Below are 21,537 nucleotides of genomic sequence, written 5' to 3' on the forward strand. Positions count from 1 at the left end.
TGTGTGTGTGTGTGTGTGTGTGTAAGAGAGAGAGAGAGAACATGCACCCATGTAAATCAGGCATGTTTTGAACAGAAACATAATTTAATTTCCACTTGTTCAGGTACAATTCTGAGAAAAAACAGCTAGCTTTCACTAATGTCAATCCACTACAGATAAATGTTCGAACGTACCTTGCAGTAAGGGATGTGAAACAAGATCTTTTTTGAGAGGTGACCTAGGCAACACTCTAACTCCTTCTGTCACAGCAGATGATGACCCGCCACCAGACTTTCCACTGCTGCCTGAGGTGACGGTTGGAGGTTTACTCCCCACCTCATTGCACAAACGATCGAACTCTATCTTGGCCTGATTCTTCAAACGTTTCAAGTAGTTCATGACACTGTAGCTCAAGGAGTTGTCCAGACTATCTGGGATCAGTGATTGAGACAGGCTACCTTGAACTCCCATTCGTGTCAGTGCTCTTCTCAAGGCCTGATTCAAACATCAAACAAAAAAAGAACATTTTCACATTGACGGTATTAAAACAATATTAAATACGATCAGAATGATTTCATTATACTCGGTCATGAATTCAATCAATAATCTATAACTTTAAAAAAAGGTACATAACATTTCATTACAGCATGCTTCGGAGAACTTATATTTTTGGACTTTATGAGCCATGTATTAGCAGAGATGTTCTAGTCTACATATAAGTGAAACCCCCACTTAATGTTCCAAAATTTAAAGTTTGTCTCAGTTAATGTTCAATGTCAATGATTTCAAGTCCATATGATCTCCCTCTCAACCATTTAAGATTTTCCTCAATTTAGCATTCAAATTCACTTTTCCTTAAAGGAACCTTAAATGGGAGTTTCACTGTAATATTATACTACATCTCATTTGCAAGATTTCCTTTAACGTAAGTTTAATTAAGTTAACTGCAACATGAAGGCACTATATGGGCCATGGAGGTATAGAAATTGTATCTGTAGATCCAAAGGTTTGAAACAATATCATTAAAACACTAGGAACAAAGATAGGTTAGAAAATATAGCAATGGTCTACAGGCGGATGATCAGGGTTCGATTCCCAGCAGAGGAAAGATTCTTCTTTATCCCACAGCATCCAGAATTGCTCTGAGGTCCACCCAGCCTCTTATCCAATGGGTACCAGGGGCTCTTCCTTGCAGGTAAAGCAGCCAAGGCATGAAACTAACCACTCACCTCCATGTAGGGCTGAGATCATCAAAGGTGGAGCTATACCTCCACCTCCCATATGCCTTCATGGAGAATTTACCATTTCATTAAAACACAACAGGGCTATTCAACTTGAAGGAATGGATAATTCAGAAAGATATCAGATCAACCTCTATTGTAAGGTTTAATGGTTAAGAAAATTATGAACACAGAGTAGTCCATGATATAAACAGTAATTTCCTCATCTGGCTAACTTACAAATGGCTGCCATTCTTTGCCAGCAATAAAAGTGTTCACAAGATATAATTGTTAAAAAACACATCTTTAGTCTACTCATATATTGCACAGGATTAATGGTGATGGGGAACATATGGTTAATGGGACTACTTAATACTAATCAAACGAGTTTTCATGGCAGCTGACATGTAAGAAAGCTTTGGCTTCAAAGATATGAAAGACAATGAAATGTGTCAATTAGAGATACATTCCTTCATTTACAGTTTTGTTCATTAACTGGTTAGGTTAATTACAATTAATTCAATCATGAATCTGCATGATCTATTTAACAAAAACAGTGATACACTTACATAATATCACTTCTGGTACTGCCTTTTGTGAATATAATATTGAAATTTGATGTAGCAAGATCTTGAAATTTAATACCAGATGTTATCATTTCCCTCCTTAGACATACTGATCTTTAAACCACAAAAATACAACATATTTAATGCACTATCAATTAATGTCAGTGGATATTATACCAATGAATACAAGGGAATGTTATTCATTGCTGAATTCATCTACTTTTAATTTATCCCAAGCGTATAACTACATACAGCACATAGAGCCATAGTAGCAAAAAATTGGGAATGACTATAAAAAGATCCACCTCAATTTCTGGAAAACCTTTAAAACTGTAACAGCTACAATAATAGCCCACATCCTTATATACATCAAACCAAGACAGCAGATTTACTATGATTAAAAGGCACACTGCCAATTTTATCAAGTCATAAGTTATGTCGCCAAAGGGTGATTAAATTTTCTCATCATCATCAGTAATCTGTCCAAGACGACAGGTCCAGTCTCTTCCAAAACAGTTCCTCCACTTGATGAGATCTAGAGCTTTCTCCTTCAAATGAAAATATCCTCTTCTGTCCCCAAGGTCATCCAGCATCTTCTTACGTCTTCTTGTCACTTCTATCCGCCCCTCTATCTTTCCTTCAATAACTACTTTTAGAAGGCAGTTACTGCGTAACATATGACCAATCAAATTAGCCTTCCATTTTCTTATTTCGTGTAGGATATTCCTCTGCTCACTGACTTAAAATAACACTTCTTCATTTCTCACATAATCGGTCCAACTGATCTTCTCCATCCTTCTCCAACACCACATTTCGAAGCTTTCTAGGTGTTTCTGATCTACTGCCCTAAGTGTCCAAGTTTCAGCCCCATACAAAGCAATGCTCCAAATGTAGCATTTCACTAGTTTCTTTCTCAAATATAAATCCAATTTGCTGGTAAAAAGATTCTTCTTCTTGCTAAATGCAGCTTTTGCCATGGCAATCCTAGATTTAATTTCACACATACACCTTCCATCATCTCTTAACAAGCTACCCAAATATCTAAAACATTTTACATTCTCCAGTTGTTTTTGGTCTATCTTTATTGTGACTGGGGTTGGTTGTCTCGAAATTTTTATTACTTTTGTTTTTTCCACATTCATTTCCATGCCATAGCACCTTCCAATTTCGATTAGTCTATCAATCATACCTTGTAGCACAGTAAAGTTTCTATATACAATTAAAGCAAGTTTCTGTATGTAAAAAGTAAAAATAAAATTATTTAATTAATTCCTGGTACTCATTTCTGTTAGGGGCTGAGTCGATCCCAGGGCCATAGTGCGACCGGAAGGATTAGGTCAACTGAAAAAAATCCAATGACCTCATCGGGACTTGAACCTGCGACCTTGTAAAAGCAAGTCTTTGGTAAGCTATACATAATTTGATTGAAGAAATTGATTAGAATTTTCCCCTTTACATAACTATTATTTTGCAAACTTCCACATGTGTGAACAGATACAGAAAAAAGAAAAGTAATTATGTTTATGTTTGGCTGGCGAAACAACATATTGTTGTCGGCCATTTTGTTAGGAGTGATACTGGTCACGTGATGCAAGCTATTGGCAACACGAGACACCAAAGGTTAACGCAGCAGCTGGTTCCACCTACCACCGTACTCTTTTGTCTGCTGTTCCCAGGTTGCACGCAAAAGAAAGTTGCTCATGACTTCCAGTACGACCTACGTATCTACAGCTGTATCCAAATTTGGCTGGATTTTAAAATATGAACCCTTTGATCAAAAGCATGGTGCTTTATTTTAAGACCATTAAATGCTTTACATATTAAATACCATACTGGGGCATTCTTAGATTACTAATGACACCAGTTTGAGAGTGGAGGTTATGTAGCACCAAATGAGAAGGGAGGATGATGAAAATGAATAGCCATATAGGAAAGCATTTGGGAGGAAGAATAATAACTTATTATTATTATTATGATTATTATTATTAAGTGCTATCAGGGCATTTGCCTGGCAAGGCTGTGGGAAACTACAAAACACCTCTGGACAGCTGGTAATGCTACCAAGGTCAGAGCAGGGTGCATCTCAAACACAAAATCAATGCATTTAATATTAAACACTGTATTCTGTAATTTTTCCAGAGAACTGGAACTTGAATTCTGTACTCTTACTAGCTCACCCCTGCATAATATGTTGGCATTGTCCGTAAATAGTTCTGGAACTGTATGCGCCATTCATTGGTGGGTTTCAGGCGATGGACTTTGAAGAGCTCTTCCAGTAGAGGTAACAGCACTGGATAGTTGTATGGCATTACAAATAGATTCACACATGTCAAGTTTGTACTGGCTTTCAGGTAACCAAATGGGTGACCCACCTCTGAGTTCTTGTAGCTGTTTGCAACAAACACCTGCACAGAGGGATCCACCATTTAAATAACTGCACACATTTAAATATGAACTATGATTATACCACATTTACCAGTACAACAATAACGATAACAGTAACAGCAGGTATGGTAAGAGTAGATATAAATACCAAGATAATAAGGAGGGTCATAATTTGTATTCTTCAATCATTATCATTAGAGTGATTAAACATGTAAGTGAGAGAATTAAAACACATAGCATGCAAGAGATAAATTGAAAATGCAGGCAAAATGGCAGTCAAACAGCCTTGGGAGAAGACTAACACTACATATTTCAGTCCATGTACCATCATCATTATCATCATGTGTAAACAATTAAATAAACAGAATGTATTATTACTCAACTGCAAGGTTAAATAGAACCATTTTTACAAAATGTCATGACAAATTTCTTATGTAAGATAATGAAACAAAAATATAAAAAATGGATCATAGTAGGCTGTTTAAATTGTTGAGAGGTTAAAACAGTTAATTTGGGGGAGGTGGGGGTGGCATGTAATTACGGCACTGTTTAAATGTTATGGGAAGGATGTATATGATCAGCTGAGTGGAAAAAGCAAGACTGTCTACTGACAGTTTTTAACATTACTCCTGCAGTCACATTCCTCTAGAAATGTCTTGAAGTGGTGTATATGTAACAGACCCTGTGAGGTGTAACAGGTGTGTTGTAATGAGGTGGGATCTCATGTATAGTGCTGTAATATGGCATGAGTACGTAGTAGTTGGTGTCTGGTGGAAGTTGAGTCCTGAATATGTAGCGGAGTGTGAGTTGTATAATATCGTAGTAGTTATTTCATGTGGATGATTTATGTAGCAGAATTTGCAGGCACGGTTAGAACTATGAGGTTGCTGCTGTAATGTGTATGGAATGTGGCTATCTGGAGTTTCAGGAGATAACTGAAGTTACTAGTTGTAAAATAATACTCTTTCCATCTGTAATTAAATAAATACAATGCTACTTAGAATTTGTGGATCAGCATAAATTAAGCTGTGGACCATTAATTGAGTAGAAGACATAAAATGTGAGTATAATAAATAAAAAAATATTGTTGCTATCTGCATATCATTTTATTGCTTACCTGCCAACACACTGTGGGTTGCTTACGAGCCAGGATAAACTGAGTAAGGGGGCTTGGTTCCAGCTCGTACTTGTCAAAAGGCAGATTCTCAATTACCATTGGTTCCTGACTTGTGCATGTAAATTTCACATTAGGATGCGCCGAACGGGGTGGCTGAATTGAACACATCAAGTAATTATAACTCCATAAATCAAACATGTCAAGCTGACCTCAGGATCACTGAGTATGTTATGTCCTTGTGAATTTCAATATTTAATATATTACAAACATTATACGTATCTATTCAATGTATAGACACTTAACATAGTAACTAAACAGGGTTTATAGAGTTCTATAAAGCCCTCATCAAAAATGTGATAAAGCCTAAAAATTCACACTTTATAACATTCATACTGAAAGCCCTGGTGCAGCTTCACTATTAGGGTGACCAACTCTCCCATACTTCCCAGGAAGCTAATTTTTTGGAACCTTCCGGCTCCCGTATTGACCTATTTCCCTTCTATACTTCATTAACAATCAGAAGCACAAAATTTAAATTATACATTATTCCCATTAAATACATTTCATGATTTTAGGCCATAACTGCAGGAGGTGATTTCCTAGGTCTTTGTGATCAAAAAAGTTCATATAAACATGTGTCTGACTTTGGACGGTTACAGAGTTAGACCGTTTTTTCATTCCCGTACACGCCCTCGTGTGAGCCGCATCTGTCAGCTGGCAGGTCGCTATTTTTAGCCAGCTACAGACAGAGCGTACTCATTACCTCGACACTTGAGAGCTACCTACGGTGGGGTGGGTTGGTATGTTCGGCGCGGTTCACAACCGAACGGCAGCCTGTGTTGCGGCCGGCGGTGGCATTTTCTAAAATCAGCTTTAAACACCAATAAATTCAAATTAAAGGTAATTTCACGAAGTTAACTTTACACTCACACTTTAAATGTATCATGTATTATGCTGGTTTATTATTTTGTTCCATTTATTGTCAGTAATCGTTACCTTCTATTCTGAGTTTAAAACGGTCATAACTCTGTAACCGTCCAAAACCTGACACATGTTTATATGAACTTTTTGATCACAAAGACCTCCTGCAGTTATGCCCTAAAGTCGTGAAACACCCTGTATATACTGACATTATTATCAATAGTTCAGACTTAGAGGTACTCATCAATATCAAAAAATTACACATAATAATTGATAGTTTAGTACATACTAATCAATAGCAGAATATTCGTTTCTGGATATATTCATCCCATGCTTTTAAATTTTACCAAACTGAATCTATTTTCATAACGAGTAGTGACAGTGAAAGTGAACACAACAGTGCAAAAACTCCATCTAAGAAGAAAACTAAATGCTTGTGTTTAGTTGAGAAAATGGGAAGAACAATATTCTTTGTTAAAGTTTGTGCCCGCCAACGTTTACAGAGCTTATTGTACACTTTGTTAACATGAGTTTAGCATCGCTCACAATGGTAATAATGACTGCAGGCAACATTTCTTGCACAGGAGGACATAAACAAGAGGAAAGAGATATGAAGACATCTTCAAACTTGCTCCTCTTATTTGGGAACAGAAGCAAAGACTTCAAAAACGTTGCGAGTGGACTAGTATTGGTTTTCCATATTGTAAAACACAGCATCAGCTATAGAAGTATGGATTACCCAAATAAGCCATTAAAGGATATTTTCCATACCTCTAACTTGGCTAAGAAGATGCCCTGTGGCAGAACAAAGGCAGAGGCCATTGTGAAAGATGTTCTAGCACCAAGAATTGTGCAAGACTTCATCGATGTTTTGAAGTATCCATCAAAATCAAACATCTTTTTCTCTACTGTAACTGATGCCTCCAATCACAAAAACAGAAAGATACTCCCACTGGTTGAGAGGTATTTTGAACTTAGCGGTGTCAAAAATAGGCTCCTGAACTTCATTGAACAAGCTGATGAAACAGCTAATGCTATCCATAATTTGATCAAGTCTTCACTTGATACACACAAGTTAGATATAAAAAAAAAATATGACTTCATATTGTGCAGATAATGCAAATGTGAATTATGGGAAGCTTAATTCTGTATCCAAACTGCTTTAAGATAGAAAAAAATGTGCTTAAAGCAAATTGCTCAAATCATACACCACATAATGCCACAAAACATACATCTGATGGATTAGATCTGGATACTGAAATGATCAGCTTAAAAATATATGGACACTTCTCGGTATCAGCAAAAAGAGGAGAAGAGTTGAAGTCATTCTCTGATTTTTTTGATGCTGAGTCGTTGGAGACTGCCACGTGCCCACTTTCCCTATCATCATCTGTGGACAGATTATTACATAACTGGTTACCTATTAAGAGTTCTTCAAAAGTGTGAGTGACTTTCAAAAAATATTAAAAAAAAAAATTTCAGTGATGAAGATCTAAAAACAGAGTGTGTTATTGAGGCATATCTTAATGGCCTTACTTGTTCAATCTGACAAAACTCTTGAAACTGCCAATCATAGCATCATTGAATGCTACAGTGTAATGCAATGTTTAGATAATAAAATTCAGCAAAGGATATGACAGGTTCTTTAGTACTGCCATGAGAAAAATTTAAACTGTTTGAATCCATCCCTGCAGAAATCTGCTACAGTTGATTTTGTTAATTTCTAGTGTTGCTTGCAAAAGTATATTTCTAAGAATTCTGAGTTATCAAATGCAAATCCTGTCCATTGTCTTTTGCCATTAATTTTAAACACTGAACTTTCTTTCAGACATTGCAAACCATTCTTTATTTTGTAAATGTATGAACAGTTTTCTAGTGCAAAAAGTGTTGTGAATGTGGTAAAAACAGGAAGTATAGAACAAAGTTGGCTCAATATTTTCAGTGATTTAAGAAAAAAAAAAAACAAATTTATATGCCAAACCTTAATAATATCTTTCTTTTAAGCATCCCAGTCTCAAATGCCCATACTGATAAGAGTTCTTTTTCACTTATCAGCAATAAATGGACTGAACAGAGAAATCAAAGCAGCTTAGAACTCACAGAGATATTGGGTTTTCGGACTTTATCCATCGTCCTGGTTTTTAAGATAACTAAGAAAAAACATGATGTTTCGGAAACTGGATCTGTTTCCGTCCTCAGGTGAGGTAAAACATCTATTCTGTTGGGTCCCTTAGAAAGAGCTAGCCTCAATCACTGGACCCAACAGAATAGGTGTTTTACCTCACCTGAGGACAGAAACAGATCCAGTTTCTGAAATGTGTTTTTTCTTAGTTATCTTAAAAACCAGGACGATGGATAAAGTCCGAAAACCCAATATCTCTGTGTGTTATACACCGTCGTCAGAATCCTATAGTAACTATCAGCTTAGAACTAATTAAGTCAGAGCTTATGGCAGCAATTCATTATGACCATAGTTGTAAAGAGTTTTTTAAATTTGCACAAGATAAAAAAAATGTTTAGTTCTGCAGCATCAGTAGACAAATACATATAAATAAAGACTAAGTAACATGGAGATTTGAAATTTTTATTCTATATTGTGACCTGTACATTATATACAATGTAAATTAACTGCTTTGTTTAACATTATCCATTCCCTGAACATTTGCTGCAGTGACATGGCCCCTTAAACAGTGTAAAATTGAGGTTTCACTGCAATATTAAATGCTCCTGCAGGTAAGTCTTTATATCAGCCCTGTCCAATGCGGCGCCCATGATATATTTTTCTGACACCCTCCGTGAGAACATATAATTGAGCCAATTTTTAATATTAATTCAAATTTTAAGACAAGATATATTTTTGAACGTCTGAGTACTGTTAAATATTTTCACAAAATGTCCTTGAAGCATGGTACAGTATTAGACATTCCTTGAAAATTTATACCTATTTTTTTCTCCCTTGCTAACAACACCAGTCTTAATTCTTTTTTCACTAGAGAAACCGTCATCCTCTCAAGATCAGGTAATTTTCCCTAGCTGTATTTTTACCCCTCAAACAGTCGCAAGTCCCCACTGAATCTGCTTTCATGGATTTCAGATTTATGGCCAGGGTATCATAAAATTAGTAGTAGTAGTGTGGTGGCGCCTGCACCTGCATAGGCATCAGTGAATTGTGCCCGAGTACATAAGAACGTTGGACAGCACTGCTTTATATCATTCACATTTGCAGATTATTAGCTAATGAGTTATGACTTAATTTTGTGGAAAACTGTTTTTCTTAAGAAGTGTTTGGGAGATATCAAGCAACTACATCATTATGAAACTTACCAAAGAAGAGGAACTCAGATCAGGCCAGAATGACTCGGGAATTGGCCAAAATCCAACAGCAAAACCTTTCTGTGCTGAACGTGGCACATAGATGAGGCGTCTACAAGTGTGCCAGGCAGTACTACTACTCGCTGACAAGGGATTAACTGCGTTATTGCCTGGCACACCATTACTCAGACGCACCTATTAAATAAGTAAAACATACATACAATTCAAATTGGTCATCTGACACTTAGTATATTTCTACTGTTGCCGTCTTGTCACCAGAATGCAGGGCAAAATCAAAACATAAAAACAACTAACAGACATTTTGAAAATGTGGTACAAGTCAAATATTTGGGAATGACAGTAACAAATCAAAACTTGACTCAGGAGGAAATTAAGAGGAGACTGAATTCAGGTAATGCTTGCTATCATTCAGTCCAGAACCTTTTTTCTTCTCATCTGCTGTCTAAAAACATAAAAATTAAAACATACAGAACTATAAGTTTGCCTGTGGTTCTCAACAGGTGTGAAACTTGGTCTCTGACATTAAGGGAGGAACAGAGAGTGAGGGTGTTTGAGAACAGGGTGCTGAGGAGCACATTTGGACAGAAGAGAGATTAAGTGATGGGACGTTGGAGATAAATGCATGATGAAGAGCTTCATAACTTGTTCTCTTCACCAAGTAAAATTAGAAAGATCAAGTCGAGTAGGATGAGATGGGCAGGGCATATAGCATGAATGGGGGCAAGGAGGAATGCATATAGGATGTCGGTGGGAAAGCCATTAGGAAAGAGATCACTAGGAAGACCAAGACATGGGTGGGTGGATAATATTAAAGTGGAACTTAGAGAAAGGATAGGCTGCTATGGACTGGATCAATCTGGCTCAGGAATGGGACCAGTGGAGGGCTCTTATGAACACGGTAATGAACCTTCAAGTTCTATAAATTGCTGGGAAGTTCTTGAGTAGCTATACAAGTGGAGGCTACTCAAGAAGGGCTCAGTTCCATGAAATTAGTTAAATAATCACAATGAAAACAACAGTGTTGTGACCCAAATAGAGTGATCCACCATGAATTCCAAAACTGAAAATTCTTATGCAGTACACAAACATGGTCTTGGTTTATCCTACAATACACTGTAACTTTCCAGTTCTTGTACCACAGCTCCATTAATTAATCACAGCTGTCCAATAACTAATGGATTACTGTCTTATCTCATATAATTTTGTCAATTTTATTAATGAAGTGAACCAGAATTAGAATTTTGATATTTATCGTATCCGATGTAAATTTGTTTATGTATGTCCGCTTTATGTTTTATAATTGTTTGCATGTATGTTTGTTTTGTTTTTTGTTTTTGACATGTTTCAATTAATTATTGTAACTTAAATTTTGATCTTGTGACTCATTCTATATCCTATGGCTTGTGTTATGCCTGTATCAGGATCAATTAGAAAGTGAAATAAATGGAATGGAATGGAATGCTAACTTCAATGTTTTAATAAAAATTCAGCCATACATACCCCATTATTCTTGTTATTGCTGTCTTCTTCAGATGTCAGACTGTAGTCCTTATCCCATTCCTTGTCATTATTTCCTTTACTCTCTGAATCATTCTCAGCAATGGTTACATCTGAGTCGGCTTTTGTACCTGCATACAAGAATGTAACAGAAAATTTGGCAGCTTCAAAAGCATAATGGACGAAAGCATGCGGTTCTTAGAAATTCAGAGGTCTTCAGTACAACTGCAGCAGAATGAATGATAATATGTGGCTAATAACGTACAATTTCAATTACTAAATTCAGTCTCAGCTTGTTTCTTGATTTCTTTAATCACATTCTATCAACCGCTGACATTACACAGTATCAAATTAATAACAGGTTAAAAATGGTGAGGTAGAAAGTATGTGGAAGGAAGTAATTATAGATTCCAATCTCTCATTAAGCCACTACTCATAAGATACTACAGACTATAAACCTTTGGTAATATGATCAATGGCTAATTACTTCACAGCATGGCAAACCTAGCAGCATTTTACTGTTTTCCCATGAAAGGTAAAGTTATCACTGGGCTTAATTAATTAACCACAGCATGAAGACATATTTCTCATGTGGAAACAAGTTAGAATACCTCCACTGTAGCCCCGTGAGTAGTAGGTGAGAAAAAGAGAAGCCAGTGCCTGGGGTTATAACTGGGCAAACATGTCACTGGGGGGGGGATACAGAGACCTGGTCCTCCAGGTCAGGGGTTGTATGCAAGACTGACAACCTTGCTCTGTAAAATCTAATAAGACTAAAACTACATGGAATATTGTGAAAACTATTACAAACAAAAAAGGATCTGTTGATAATATAATTAAGATAAAAACAAATGATAAATTGTCAGAAAATCCAATTGATATTGCAGAAACTTTTAATAATTACTTTTCATCTATAGCTGAAAAATTACTCAACAATAAATTTTATAAACAATCTCCTGATAATAATAAGGATTTTTTATATTATTTACATCAAAATTCACACCAGTTATTTCCAAAAATGAACTTTAGTAATACTAATTCTTATGAAATTAAAAAAATAATATTGTCAATGAAACCGAAGAATTCTCATGGCTATGATGAAATATCATTGAAGATTATGAAATCTAGTGCCCCGTATATCCTGTCTCCCCTAACATATCTATGTAATAAGATACTATTAACTGGTATTTTCCCAGATAGGCTTAAGTTTTCTGAAGTTAAGCCTCTCTATAAAAAGGGTGATAAAACTGAAATCTCTAACTATAGGCCAATCTCACTTCTTCCAACTTTCTCTAAAATCATTGAAAAGATTATTTATAGAAGAATTTATTCTCATTTAAATAGGAATAATATATTGGCCAAGGAACAGTTTGGATTTAGAAAAGAATCATCTACTGAAATGGCAACATATAATCTTTTAGATAATATATTAACTTCTTTGGACAAAAAAGAATATGTGGGTGGATTATTTTGTGATTTACAAAAGGCTTTTGATTGTGTAAATCACAATGTCTTACTGGAAAAATTGAAATTTTATGGAATCTCGGGTTCAGCAATAAAACTAATGAAATCATACCTTGAAAATAGATATCAAAGAACGATTATAAATGATAATAATTTGAATAAAGTATCCTCTAAATGGATGATGGTCAAACATGGAGTGCCACAAGGCTCTGTACTGGGACCACTATTATTTCTTATTTACATTAATGATTTCCCATCTTCCTTAAGAAAACTAGCTCAGCCTGTATTATTTGCTGATGACACAAGTATTATTGTATCTAATTTGAATCCTGAAAAATTTAGAAGTAATGTTACCTTAATTTTTAATGAAGCAATGATATGGTTTAAAAAAAACTTTTTAACTCTAAATTGTGATAAAACACAGTTTTTACAATTTTTCCTAAAGAAGCATAGAGAAATAGAAATCCAAAGTACAATTACTAATACATTAATTACAAATATTAATTGTTCAAAGTTTTTGGGAATAAATATAGATAGTTCATTGTCATGGAAAAATCACTTAACTTTATTATCAGTAAGACTAAGCAAAGCATGTTTTGCAATAAGGGCAATAAAACCCTTTATGTCATTGGATACAATAAAGACGATTTATCACTCTTATGTGCATTCAATATTGAAGTATGGCATTATCTTTTGGGGTAATGCCCCTTTTAGTAAGAACATTTTTAAAATACAAAAAAGAATCATAAGAATTATGTCTGGATCAGGAAAATATGATTCTTGTAGGGAATTGTTTAAAAAGTTACAAATATTGCCACTCCAATCTGAATATATTTTTTCTTTGCTTCTCTTTGTTATTAAGAATAAAAATTATTTCAAATTTAATACAGAAATACATAATATTAATACCCGTTATAATTACAATTTACACTTACCCTTTACAAATTTATCAATTGCACAAAAAGGAGTCCTGTTCTCTGGAAGCAAATTGTATAATAAATTACCTTTGAATATTAAATCATCATCTGGAGAAATTAAGAAGTTCAAATTTTTATTGAGAAGATATCTCACTGAACATGCATTTTATAGCATTGATGAATTTTACCAAACTACTTCCCGATGAATATTTTTATAATACTTTATTAATAATTTATTTTTTAACACACGATTACATTAAATTATGTAAATGATTTCAGACTATTGTATGACTGTGACAGGTATATATGATATTTAACTGGTATGTGAGGCGTTATATTTATTGCTTATATTTATCTTGAAACTAAAGCGCATAATAATCTTTTGTACTTAATATATTTTGGGTGGAATTGTATATAGAAGATTCATGTTACTGATAATTTAAATTCTTTGTTTTAATCTGTTTGTATTTAATGAAATTGTTATTACACTGTGTACTATTTTATATCGTTTTTATTGTTTATCTTGACTGTTTCAATGTTTGGAACTTATTTTAATATTATTATTGACATGTTCTATATCCAGGGTTGTATTTCAACCTATGTTTTGGATTTACTGAATTTGAAATAAATGAAATGAAATAAAAAAATTATTACTGCTAAATCCAAAGCAGTGAAAACTGGATGCAATCTGGTAGAATCTTCTAAGGAAGGCTATGGCTCAAAAATGGCTGTTTTGCCAATGACTACAATAATGAAAATGCATAGAGGTGTGAAGTTATAGCTCTGTCACTCTCAACCTCCACACCAAATGGAGGTTTACCCATTGTATGGGAGGATGGGTAGGCTCCAGAGCCGGTCTGAATGCTATTGAGAAGAGAAAAATTTCTTCCCCCTGCTGTGAATCAAACCCTGACTACTTGGTCATCCAGCCCATAGCTTAGACACTATACTGAATAAGCTATCCCAGTTCCTACTGTTCTCCCATATGGACAATCATGTGATGTGTACAAATCTTTCCAACAAACATGTGACAAGTTTCTTCAAACTAAAACACACAGTGAGCTCACCACTTTAACTGTAATTAACACAACATCCCAACATAACTATAGGATACCAGATTGCACTTAACCCTTTGCATCCCAAGGGTCCTTCAGACCAGCTTTGCACATAAGAGTTAAAGCTGATACCACTGAAGTACTACTTCAATATTAATCACTTAGTATAACATTTCTTTGAATAGATCCCATAAGTGTGACATATCAGTTCTCAGAAAAAGGACCAGGATTTCATGCTAGCTACAGCCGTATTCACTTGAGGGTAATCCGTGACATATGTGCATTTTCATTAATGAAAGATTCCAGACATCCCTCCCTTTCACTCTTCAGTTAATGTGATGTGCCTATTTCAACTGAGAGGCATGAAGGCAGATTTTGAGCTTGAGCACACAGCAGTAATGTGTAGAGAGACAGAAGCTAGTTCAGTGCTCTCAGTACAAGTTGCTAGAAGAAGACAGTGAACTGGCACACAGTGAAATAGCAGTGAACAAGAACAACCCAACATCAAGATGTTACATGCCTACTGACAGTAAGCCAGTGACTGTTCAAGACACAATATGTTACACTATCAAGGGTTTTCTGTGCAACTACACATACTCCCAACCAGCTTTAGCATTTCTAGCAAGTAGTTTTGTGGTGGGCTTAGCAGTCAAAGGGTTAGAGCATTCGGGTATAAAGAATATTTCCCCGAGGTTTGGATTGAATAGTAAAGTAAACAAGATACTGTCATGTGTTGGGTAGGTCACGCGACAAATAACTTCACGCCGTTCTGGATATAGCGAATTTATTGCACATTCGCTCTTACGTTTATACAATTTGCAGTTCCAGAACTACTGCCATCGGCAGTATCACAATTACTTCTCCTGCTTCCATTCACTCCAGCGAATGTTAGACTGCAACTGACTGGTCACTATCTCTCACTGACGAATATTCCTGTTATGAAGCTTCCGCACTGATAACACAGAAAACAGTTATGTGGCATCGTGTTTACCGATTGCCTAGCAAGAGTCACTGCACTGGCTCACCTATTGTGTGATGCCATGTTTACAAAGGCGTTGCTGGGCAACACTGCGTAGCAGTGCACTTCGGCACGGACAAACACCTCTTTCCTTACTGTTGCATAACCTCGTTTCCACTATTGCGTAACTTGGCAACCGACCATTTATCAAGGGTCTGTCTTTGTGGTAACTCGTTCCACCTCCCGTTGCCCAGAAACGGTTAGACATGTCACAATACACAGTTTTAAAGTGTTTAATGACACTGCCATGAGTGTGGACAGTTATGAATATACAATATATATAAGAACAGATAGAAGAAAGCACCAACATATAATTCCTAAAGTAGTTATTTTACCTTCAGATATAACAGGCAGTGGATCTGGCCCCATTTTCTCAAAGTTTATCACTACACCACTCTGAACCTTCTGTACTAGACTGTCTATGCACTGCATCAGCATACGATGTGATGTGATGCAATATGATCTCCCTGCAAAAGGAACATAATTAATTCACACTACATTTACCGACTGCCTCTGTGGTCTAGTGGTCAGAGTTCCTGGCTACAGATCTAGAGGTCCGGGTTCGATTTCCAGCGCTACCAGATTTTCAGAGAAGTGCTGGGTCTGGAACGGGGTCCACTCAGCCTCACTAGGACAATTGGGGAGCCATTTCAAGGAAATAGTGGCTCCAGTATAGAAAACAGAAGTTAATGGCCGTGCGGATTCCTTACATTGACCACGTGACACCCTCTATCCACAAAAGTTGGCACTTACTTCTCCGACAAGTGGCAGTCGCTCAGCTGGTAAGTTCGCTTGATGACCACAGGCCACGGAGTTACTAGTCACTACATTTACCTACTAACTGATTTTTACTGAAATATTAAACAATATACTACTTTACTATTGACAAAGGATAATGGCTGCCATCTCTATTAAGTGGTGGCATTTAGAATAAGAATTTCAGATGTGACATGCCTTCATAATCCAGAAACTGCATACTTTGTTTTAACTACTTTACTCTAAAATAATATATTCAGAAATACACAATTTTCCAAGCAAAATGTCAAGTCATTATACATAAAATAAAATAAAAGGTAAAGGTTAAATTTCCCTGTGATTAATTAACTAGGAACCACACCATGAAGGTTCGTGGGGGATTGGAGGTATACCTCTGCCATTCCAACCTCAGCACACCCAGGGAAAAAGACCCTGGTGCCCACTGAATAGGAGGCTGGGTGGACCCTAGAGCTGGCCTGGACATAGTGGAGAAGAGAAAAATGTCCTGCCCCTGAGTGAAGAGAGATCACAATACTCCTTTCCTTTGGCACAACTAAATGTTACACATATTTGCACTCCACAATAGAATCTGAATTATGCAAACGGAGTCTGGGAACATGATAACAGCAAAGATATTTTTGCCATGATTTTAAGCAATACCGTGTTTGTCTAAGCTTCAAGATGTTTCAAATTGTTGAAATTCAAGCAGTGACTTCATGGCTCCAAAAGATTTCAAAAGGGCAATTAAACTGGTGAGAACTACAATACAAAGCCTGAGGATTTGGGGGGAGGGAAACTGAAGAGAATAACAAATTCATGCATGAAATGAAACTTGTCTGAGACACTTTTGGTTGATTCTGGGGAATTCACAAAACATATGTGGCAGTTTTACATGACAAGTCACTAGATGATGTGCTGACCTGAAAAATGCCTAATGCAAATTGGGTCAGCCGACAATACTTTCTTTTATGTGATCACTAAAAATGGGAATATCTATATTTCCAATGAACTGTGCAATTCAGGGAATATGTCAATCTATAGTGTGTTTAGAATTTCAAGAATTACTGATGTATTACCTCCAGTGACTTCACACATTGCATCAATGGGAGAGGTATCACTTGGTACAAGACCAACATCACGGTCTAAGGCAGGTGTTCCAGACAGCCGCAAAACAAGTGAAAACAGTCGCTGGTCCCAACGGAATGGTTCACGAGTAAGTTCTGATCCAGGAATTGGTGAATGCATCGGTAAATTAAACTGAAACATAGTAATACATATGGCTAAATCTATTTATGATAATGACCATCTTATGTTGAGAGCTCGAAGGTTTCTGGAGCATTGTATAAGAACTCCTATTTGACTAATATTTCCAGTTCAAGTAATACATTTCCTCACCTACATTCAAGATGCCAACAATTTCACTATTGACGTCTTCTCTCCAAATATCCAAAACATCCACAGTTAAGAAGAAAGTTTAAACATACGAAATACCCACTTCCCTTCATACTTGACGATCCCGATCAAGGAGAACACTACCTTTAATTTCCTACAGGCACTCATGTAACTGTTTCTTTTACAATACACAAAATCCCCTATGCCAACATCATTCTAATCCCACACTACCTCTAACAGTCCCGCTGTCATCATCTAAAAATGAACTTCCATCCCAAACATCATAAATTCTAAACAGTACATCCTAAGGAAAATCATCATACTGTCCTCAGTTTTTTGATCCTGTTCTTTCTAAATTGAACATACTAAAATGTATCCAGATCTTGAATCCCTCTACATGGAACCCATTACTAAACTTTGAAAAGTCTTGCACAAAGATCCTTCAACCAACACCTAATCACAATATTCTATTGTTCATACATCCTGGTATGATTCCCCCTATCTTAAAAAATTTCCCTGGATATCATTTCAGTTGAATCGACCTCATTATCATGGAAACAATACATACTTTAACAGAATTTTGCCTGCTAGCATAAAATATACTAATGTAAATAATTTTAAAACTGTGAAATCAAATTCTGATGTTTCTTGACCAATAACACACTTAAGACAAATTAATCCTGTTCTTACTGTACCTTATTAACCATTAAACAAATTTTCATTTGTTCTTAACCTCACTCTCATATTTGACATATATATATATATATATATAAGCTTCTCTACCAATGGACCCTGGAAATCTGACTTCCATATTAACTTTCAACAAAACATATTTGAAAGCATTAATATGTCCTTTAATTTCTCTAACCTTTCAAAAGAGAGAGTACCTCAATATTTTATTTGGCCAAACCAAGATTAAGAAGGTGGCTACACTTAGTTCATAGGTTAAGGGTCCAGGCTAGACTCACCAGCCAGCCATACAGCCAGGTAGAAACTCTAATTAGCCTCCAGCCAAGCCTGCTGTGAAGGCAGCCAGTCTCACCCTCTAGGTCAGTGACTGACTATTGCAATTATGAGAAAGTCTTTCACCACTGGAACATAACATTTCTAGTCAGTGTATTCTTGCAGACGATAATGCCCTCTGAGAGGCAGCTTTCCAGTTCCTGTGTCAATGTGGTTATGAAGCTCTTACATTATTAAATGTCCTTTCTCCTGGCAAGCATATCTATTTTTTAACCCTTTGCCGCACTTAATGCAGTATAAAGTAAACTGAAATCTATTTTGTAATGTATGGCATTTCAAAGCATAACTATACACTATAGAGTATGATACTAAGAATGAACTATTGGTCTTAAGGCAAGAAAGTTGCAATGTGAAGTGAAGTGGTGTTTCTAAGCATCTATCCACTTACCTTTACAGACCCTGCATTAGTCATTCCTTAAAAACACAAACTTCCCTTCACAGTGGCACAGAAAAACTAACACTGTAAACCAACTCCTGGAGGGCACTGGGCTGACATGTGACAAAACAAAATTACAATGGGGAATGCCATTACAAGTAGCAAGCACCATTCTGATCATGTGAAAGTAAAGCTATCCCTGTAACAGGCTGTGGAGACCCATAGGGTTGTGAGACACTGAGGTGCCCACATCTTCTAGACAATCGGCTCATAGATGGCGGTAAGGTTGTCAGCCTTACGCGCCGGCCGCCCTTTATCTCCAAGAATATTCCTGCACTCCTTTCTGTTAGAGGCTGAGTTGAACCCAGGGCTATAGTGTGGCAGGAAGGATTAGGTCAATTGAAGAAGTCCAATCACTTCATCGGGGCTTGAAACTGTGACCTTCCAGCTTGTAGCACAGTGCCTCAACCAACTACGCTACCGCGTGTCCCCATTCTGATTATGACAAAGAGGAATATCTTAGTGATAACATTAACATTTTGGCATGAAACAAACTATGAATCACTTTTACTAGTATCTTACAAAAGAAATGTAACTGCACTACAGACCAGTGCTTAAAAAAAAGAAATTTAATAGAGCATCTGAGTGGAAGTATGAGCACATACAGCAACAATCTCTTCTTAACACTGAATGCACCACAATATACTTCAATAGACTTTATAAATGTGTCCCTCAGGATCGGATTATATTGGTAACATAGTGCACGGCAAAGGGTTAACTCATTTTTGACATTCTATGCTCTTTATTATTTAGAAAAGCTTGTTATGACCAAAGAAGAGATAATATAAACCTCATATATTCAGTGTGCACTCTTTCATACAGCACATTTGATGAATTTTTATAACACACCATAGAGGAAAGGTCAATTAAAAACAAACACAATATAAATCATCTCAAATTATGCTGGAGTTGTTATAATAAAGTGCAACTCCTTAAAATGCAAACATTTTGCCACTGAAGTAAGATCCTCACAATAATGAAAACGCAGCTGATATTAACAAAAACCAAGTTACATAAAACAACAAACTGCTAATTAATCATACTGATGTACAGGAAGTCAAAAGCAGACACCTGTGATATCTCTACTGAGACATCAAACATCCAGTAATCTCCACTATGTAAACAAGCAAGGTTAGGTTAAGTTCATGCCCTATGCAATATGCCATGATACAACAACAACAAAATTGTGAAATAGGAAAATGCTGCAAACTTGGAACAAAACATCCCGCACTGAAACATCCACATCTTGTCTATACATGACACTGTGTCACTAAATCAACTAAGAGACAGTCACTGTTTGTATAAGATTAAAAGCTCTCATGGCAATTTAACTCAAACAGGTCTTCTTGGGCATCAGCTATGGCCACATGGAGGAAATTTCCGATGTTTCTAAGTCAAGTGTTGGAAATTCACTCCATACTAATGTGGCTGATCACATGAGAAGATGTAACTGAATCCTTGATAATTTTCCTCTATGGCATGCCAACCAAAATTATATCACATATTTTAATGGCACATGTGCCACTGCTTCACCACTCCTGACCTACATAAATGTACTGCACCACCCACATCCAAGATTGCTTTTACAGAAGAACTCTTCACTCTTGGGTCACCCTCCTCCACTATAGAATTCTAATATACTGAGCTATACAAAATTCTCATTCATCATAGATCTACTAAGACAAGTTCTCTGGGGCAAAGGGCTCCTTCACTGGGCAAACTTGAAACTTATTCTCTTTAAATCATGACAGATGATTCTGCATATGCACCATCAGGTGCATGAAGGTGTTAAGTCACATAAAGTTGTTTTATGAACTGAAAGTTTAAATACAGGGTGTCCACATGAAAGGAATCTAAAATAAAAAATGTATATCTCAGTAACTAATTGTCATACACGTATCTGGTTTATGTCATCTGAAAGGAAAACTCTGAAAGTTCCTTTTCATGCCCAGCTTACACACAGCCACCAGCTGGTGACTTAGGCGAGCTCAGTAACAATGTTGACACCACAGGAACAGGTTCAGTGTGTGTTGTGGCTAGCGGAGCTGCAATCTCTTACAGCTGTCCAGTCATTTTAGAATTCAATATGGATGTCAACCTCCTACACAGAAAAGCACTTGGTTCTGGGACAACAAACTGTGGACTACAGTAGTCTGTTGCATGTAAAATCTCCTGGAAAGACATGGACCTCTGAAGAAAATGCCAACTGCATTAGAGGCATTCCAGCGAAGTCTGCACAAATAATTTCTGTTGTTAGCATGCAGTTATAAATTCCACGTTCAAAAGTGCATGATGTGCTATACAAAAGGCTCCACCTAACAACGTACAAGTTTGAAATAATTCAGGCACTGAAACCGAGTGACCAAGTAGCATGCACAAACTTCGTTGTGTACATGCTAGAAAGAATTGACATGTCACCCAGTTTCCTCTGCCAAGTGGGCTTCTTGGATGTGGCAAT

The 21,537-nt window shown here is 36.4% G+C and overlaps 1 protein-coding gene across 2 annotated transcripts in view; it reads right to left on the minus strand.

The window, feature by feature from the left end:
- Positions 1-21,537, minus strand: part of LOC111864795 (integrator complex subunit 6-A) — a 44,691-nt gene that overhangs the window by 14,313 nt on the left and 8,841 nt on the right. Inside the window, exons 2-9 of one of the 2 annotated variants that reach the window (XM_033751580.1) lie at positions 18,589-18,711; positions 17,305-17,485; positions 15,808-15,939; positions 11,022-11,149; positions 9,513-9,695; positions 5,268-5,420; positions 3,943-4,170; positions 174-474 (exon numbers count right to left, since the gene is read on the minus strand). In XM_033751580.1, coding sequence (XP_033607471.1) covers positions 174-474; positions 3,943-4,170; positions 5,268-5,420; positions 9,513-9,695; positions 11,022-11,149; positions 15,808-15,939; positions 17,305-17,473 — 1,294 coding nt within the window. In that variant the 5' untranslated portion in view covers positions 17,474-17,485; positions 18,589-18,711. The remainder of the gene's footprint in view (positions 1-173; positions 475-3,942; positions 4,171-5,267; positions 5,421-9,512; positions 9,696-11,021; positions 11,150-15,807; positions 15,940-17,304; positions 17,486-18,588; positions 18,712-21,537) is intronic. The other variant, XM_023852307.2, reaches the window with a different exon arrangement.

The sequence above is a fragment of the Cryptotermes secundus genome, unplaced genomic scaffold, assembly GCF_002891405.2.
Source record: "Cryptotermes secundus unplaced genomic scaffold, Csec_1.0 scaffold1278, whole genome shotgun sequence".
NCBI classification, from domain to species: Eukaryota; Metazoa; Arthropoda; class Insecta; order Blattodea; family Kalotermitidae; genus Cryptotermes; species Cryptotermes secundus.